The 6,373-nt window shown below is 35.3% G+C and overlaps 1 protein-coding gene across 1 annotated transcript; it reads right to left on the bottom strand.

Annotated features, from left to right (window-relative positions):
* Positions 1 to 1,419: 1,419 nt before the first annotated feature.
* On the bottom strand, positions 1,420 to 5,978 carry LOC137743365 (laccase-4-like). The gene is made up of 6 exons (XM_068483248.1): positions 5,861 to 5,978; positions 4,005 to 4,156; positions 3,651 to 3,895; positions 3,360 to 3,488; positions 2,262 to 3,185; positions 1,420 to 1,847 (listed from the first exon to the last, which is right to left on the bottom strand). The coding sequence occupies exons 1-6, from the start codon at positions 5,954 to 5,956 to the stop codon at positions 1,717 to 1,719; spliced, it is 1,677 nt and encodes a 558-aa protein (XP_068339349.1). The 5' UTR covers positions 5,957 to 5,978; the 3' UTR covers positions 1,420 to 1,716.
* Between the last annotated feature and the right edge of the window lie 395 nt (positions 5,979 to 6,373).

The following is a 6,373-nucleotide window of genomic DNA, read 5'->3' as shown; positions in this document are numbered from 1 at the left end:
TCCGTGCAACAATCATTTTGTGAAATGATTTCAATGTGATACATTTGCCAACGAATCCCATACAAGAAAGAGTCTTCTTAGCATTTCTCTCTTTAGAATTTAACGTATATATTTTTTTAATTAATTTCTTTTGCCTGAAGTACTAGCCCTATTTAAATACAATAACAACAAAGGAATAATATTTTTTCCATTAAAACAAAGAAATAATAATTCCCAAACTCTATTTATATAAGAAATTGGTTGTACCATATGCAATTTGAATCCCTTTTTTTTTTTTGGCAATGTAAGAAATTGATGCGACAAACTAGCTCTTAATCAAGTCGTATTTCTATATAATAATTTAAAAGATTTTAGGTCTAAGTCAACTATTTTGTTGATAAAAATGACTTATTCTAAGAAGACAATATTTATTGTCACTTAGTACTACATTATAGTGATATTTCTCTGCACTTGTAAGTGAGAAGTCTTAGGTTTGATTCTCGCCAAAGAGGAATTTAAATCACATTATTGTTAGCTCATTGTGAGACTAAGCCAACCTCCGTCACCCCTTAGTGTAGATAATATTGTTTGTTAAAAAAAAAAAAAAAAAAAAAAAAGAAGACAATAATTATTGAATTTTTCTAATTTACATGAAAAATATTCAAACATACGTGTTCTTCTCCTAACTAACTAATCTAACTCGCATTGTTACAACAACCTTTTTTGTGAAATGCTTTCAATGTGAGCCATTTGCCAGCGAAGCCCAGACACGAACTTCTTGATGTCATCACATGCTGGGCTTATTTGTTAGTAGCAATTGGGCCAAGAATGACATGGTTCACTGTTAACAACAATTGGTGCAAAATGCATATACAGGTTTGTATTCTCTTTTTCTTTTGGAAATTGTTATTTACAATTTAAAAATCTCATTTTGCAATCTAAAATTCTATAATTAAAAAGAAAAATACACTTCTGAAGAGTGTATAATAAGATTTTTGGAGTGCTAATAACAGTTTCATTTCCTTTTTGGGTAAGAATTGATCTTTTTAGGCTTATCACCGACACTTTAGCATAAGAGATTTTGTTATCTTTCTATCTCTATCTTTTTCATCACATGACTTAATCATGTCATGTAATAAAAGAAACCGAGAGAAAGTGTTACATCCCCAAACCCCGATTACACCAAAAACTTGCCTTATGGTAAGTTACTTTATAATTTACAATATACCAGACATAGAGTTGAGACTTTAAGTACATTTTTAGGATTCACTTGCATTTTTATTAAAGATTAGTTTCAAATTTTTTTTTACTAAAAGAGCTTTCAGTCATTTTAAAGGAACTTTCAAACGAACCCAACATCTCTACTCTCTCTTTAACTCAAAAATGAAGTTAGGATATATTTTACAAAAAAATTCACCCTAAAAGCTTCTAAAATCCAATCACACTCCAAAATAGAACATGCCATCTTTATTGTTTCCATTAGCAGTATAGGAACACTTACATAAAGTCTCAGGACAAAAAATAACCCCCAAAAAAATAAAATAAAAAAAGAAGAAGAGACCTAGTCTTAGAACAAGTTTTATTCAACATGCAGCAGCAGCTTCCTTTAGCTTGCTCCAAAGAATTCTTCCTATCTCAGAATTTTAGCCCTCTTTGCTTGTTCTTTGTTATTGCTATGAGTATTGAGAATTGAATTGGCAACAATTTGTGGTGGAAATATTGTTTAGATGTAATTAACTAGCACTTGGGAAGGTCACTTGGAGGTGGAAGAACAGATTCATTTGGACCTTTGCCATTGTCCACCACAAATGCCATCTTCAACCCCCATGTTGTGTGCACTTCAAGATGGCAATGCATAAACCAAACCCCTGCATACAAAAACAAAGGAGATGGTTTTATTGAAAATATTCTACTGGATAAAGTCTTCTACGTTATGTTATTAGACTATTAATCCATACTACTAATGTGAAATCTTATATGTTGTCTTCTAATTATGCTCATTTCACGTATCTAGTTACCTCCGACAGCTTTATTCATGCTTTAATTTTTTCTGTTGATTATAATTTATGTTTGTTTTTACAATATTGGAGTAGGGGAATCAGACTAAGAAGGATAAATGCTTTTAACCAGTTTGAGCTTTGAAATTGTTTTTGTTTATTTATTTCTGGAGTGCAATATGTTAGTTTAAATCTGGTTCTTTGCAACTCGAGAAGTAATATGAAATTATCATCTTCCAATTATTTTTCTAACACAAACTAAACACATAATTAAGGAAGAGATACCTGGATTATCAGCCCTGAATCTGATAGCAGTCCATCCATTAGATGGCACTCCAATTGTGTTCCTCTCAACAGGATCAACAAGGTTGAATCTTTTGGGATCTGTCTTCGGGTTGAAATTCCCCAGTCCCCTCCCAACCTCAAAGAAATTAAACCCATGAAGATGAACTGGATGGGTTTCAGGGGCAAGCATCCCAGTGCCTTGCAACACAAGTTGCACTGTGGTGTTGTAAGCAAGTCTATAAAGCCTAGTCCCCTTCTTGGTCTGCATATTCGTTGGCTGTGTCCCGGTGTAATTATAAGGATTCAGAGGGTTTCCGGGAAAATCATCGGTAAAAACTCCACTTATGTTGAAGAAATGTGCTTGAAGAAGTCCAATTTTAGGCATCACAAATGTGACATTGTTGATATCTGCCACCACCCTATTACCATTGGCACATGAAGCACAAGTGTGAAGCCCTAAACCAACAGTGAACAAAAGGGAGTGGTCAATTTTCAATGGAACCCTAGCTGGAAACTGGATTGAGTTTAGACTTCTGAGGGAGTTTGTAAAATTTGTTGCCACAAGTGTGGCATTCTGAGGAGGTGGGAATGTGAGAATAGTCGTCGTGCTTTCGAGGGTGCCTATGTAGTGCAATGTAGCGGTGGCGGTCTTGTTGTCCACGACGAGGGTCGGATTGTCCATGAATGGTGAGGCTGCAACCAAGTATTTTCCTGAGCCATGGTTTGTTGATACAAGAACATTTGTTGTTTGCCCCGGAGCTATGAGAATGGTGTCGATTTTGAAAGGTTTTGTGTACACAGCATCCACTTCAACTACTGTTAATTTGTGGTTAGCAATCTTAAAGAAGAGCTCTTCGTTTAGTGCAGCATTGATGATTCTTAGCATGTATGTCTTCCCAGGTCTTACTGGTAATTTTATTCCTCCTGGATATACATCATTTATAAATTTGATGATTAGAAACCGAGCAAAACTGTAAAGATAATGTGAGTTTATGTATGAATTAAAATAATTGATCATAATATCTATGTAATCTACGTAATAAATACACATTAACTATCACATCACGTGATCAGTTAATGAGATGCGCTAATATTTACCTTGTGATTGACAAGTTGAGATCGGCCCTGTATGACCATTGATTGTGTGAGCATCAGAGACATTTGGGGCTAAGCCAGATTTCAAAGCCTGTCTGATGACACGTTCCGTATCTGATTTCCACCATTCACCTGCAAGTTAAATTATAACAATCATAAGGAAAAAGACTCTTTCAAAATAATTTTTTTTTTTGTTTTTTTGTTTTTTTTTTTATACTAAGCGATAGTAGGGGAGGAAGATTCGAACAAAGAATATAGATTCTGGAAATATGAGGGTAGTGATCTTGGACTCACCCAAAATTACAACCACTTCCTTTTGGGGTGCAGGAAATGGATACGGGACACCGAGCTTGGGTAAGACGACCAAGGCACCATGGATTGTAGCCCTGAGCCAGAGGATGTGTGCGTGCCACCAAAGTGTGCCCCTTTGCCCAATGATGGTGAAGTTGTATACATATTGTTGGCCCGGTTGAATAGGACATTGGGTTATGTATGCCGGCCCATCGGCCCAGCCCGTCCGAAGTTGTCGGATCCCGTGCCTTTCCATCAACAGGAAACAATATTACGACATATTTATATACTTATTAACCATATTACTAATCGCATCTTCAATAAAATAAATTCAACGGGACAAATTTGGGACATTACCAATGGATGCTAACATTGTATTTGGCATGGTTGACCACCTTGACTAGCACTGTATCATCTTCCCTAGCATAAATGGTGGGACCAGGATACCTTCCATTGACAGTGACAATGGGCTTGCTTGAACACAATCTTGAGATGTTCTTCTGCACCACCTACAAAAACGACGTGTAGCAGTTAATAGTGGAAGTCGTTAGTACGATTGTAGCACAGTAGCGCTAGCACACATGTTTTTAAACAAGCCAACTGGAACACTAGGTAGGATTAGGCATACACAGCCCAATCTCACACAAGGTTGGTGGCTTTCTCAACTATACCCTCCCACTTTGCTGTTTGATAAAGATTTGGGGTTTTTAAATTGATTAATCTTGTTTATATTACATGTTACATTAGCCACTTATGTTTATCTGTCATTTTTTTTTAAAGATAGCGGATTCATAACATTACTTTTTAACAAAGTTTTTGTGGGGCTTACTCTGTAATGTATTTTAACGATCCGAACTATCTATCTTTTAGAACATCTTTCATAGATTATCATTGGAAAAAAATTCGACAAATCCAAAACCATTTAGACATTCATGTGTAGTGAAGAAAATAGACAAATACTATTCTACAAAGAAACCCTAATTCCTTAATCCAACATTGATATGATTTCAGATTTGGGTGATTTAAGTAGACATGAGTTTTTAGGGAAGGGCTAAAAGATAGACGGTTTGGATCTTGAAATACAGTACAAAGTGAGCCCTACAAAAGCATGTGTCAAAAGTTGTGTAAAAGAAGTGGTGTCACATATATGTCTTTTTAAAAAAAAAAAAAAAAAATCCTTAGATGTTTTATAACTTTAACTGCAGACAATTTTATGGCTCCCAAAAGAGTAAATTGTCGTGACGAAATCATCAGTTTTATTTTTTTCTATTTATTTAACGATTCAAATTTAAACCTGTATAACGTGTATATATATCATGTCCCGCATTGAGGTGAGAGCTGAATCAAATTTTGTTTATATAAATGTCAAGAACAAGAAAGAGAAGAATGCCTAATGATGTACTGTCCACAATTATATTTCAATTTTGTAAGTTGGCTAGTCAGCTCGATATTTAGTCAATTAATTAAGCTAGGATTAATTTAGCAAGAAAAACAGCGACAAGAACATGCATGCAGACAAGCAAGCTAGTCACCTTTATGGCTTTATATTATGAATTGCTAATAGTGGCCGTATGTTTTATATTTTGTATGGATAATGCATACAAAATATTATTCTTAATTTGAGATCAACAGGTACGGTGACTATCAGCAATTCAAAAGATAAAATTTACAAGACAGACACCAATAAACTAATATTAATTGCTTCTTTTGAATGAGAAAATAAAACCAAACACCAGATTTATACTATATACATATATATATATATATACATATATATATATATATATATATATATATAAGCATATATACTGCGCTGCAGATTTGGCAACTTGCAAATTCCCAGTAACCAAGAGTACTAGTACTGCATGGTTCCAAAACCCTTAAGCCATGTATACAGTTGAAATATGTGACCTACGTACAAAATTACAAATTAATAAAGAACACTTTCTAGACGCAGTCCAATTTTGAGTGAACCCCGTTAAATAGTTTGTGTTCTTTTACTATTGTAGTTTTAGCATCTTTATCGGCCCCGCTGAACTATTGACAGCCCTCCCCTTCCCCAACTAGACACCAAAATGTGGAAAAGTCCTAATCGTATGGCTAACATATTTGGTACCATAAATGTCTGCTGCATGGGGTGGCAACTAATGAACCCTAGCTTGCTGCAGGATGCGAAAACATTTAAAAGATATTAACTGAAAACGTGTACTTACATTAAACTTGTAATGTCGAACCATACATTCTACAGATGCCGGAAAACACAAACACGCCACCAGAAGCACGACTCGAATCCACTGCACCATTGCCATTTTCTCTCGAGCTTTATTTCTCTCTCTCTCTCTCTCTCTCTCTCTCTCTCTCTCTCTCTCTCTCTTTCCCTCTCTCTTTGACTCTTAATTATTGCTCTTGATCTTTAGTTCTCTCTCTTACAATAAAATTTATACGACCAAGCCTTACTTATAAAGAGAGAGGATCTCAGTCTCTGTTGCCATGTCGTTTTTGCTTATAGTTTGGTAGGTGTAGATTAATGAATTAATACTTAAGCATGGAGCTCTCTATACGTATAAATATATTAGAATGTACGTGTAGCTGAAGGCCAAGAAACTTCTTGAAGTAGTTATATCTTACATGTCAACTAAAACACTACTGTTACCTGAAGGGCAAGGTGGTCAGCAGCCACTGGTTTGGTGAACCGCCGTATGGGGTAAAGTACACCCAAACCCCAG

The sequence above is a fragment of the Pyrus communis genome, chromosome 8 (genome assembly GCF_963583255.1).
Source record: "Pyrus communis chromosome 8, drPyrComm1.1, whole genome shotgun sequence".
Classification (NCBI taxonomy): domain Eukaryota; kingdom Viridiplantae; phylum Streptophyta; class Magnoliopsida; order Rosales; family Rosaceae; genus Pyrus; species Pyrus communis.
Note: the sequence above shows the minus strand (reverse complement) of the source record. Positions and strands in the feature narration are given on the sequence as shown.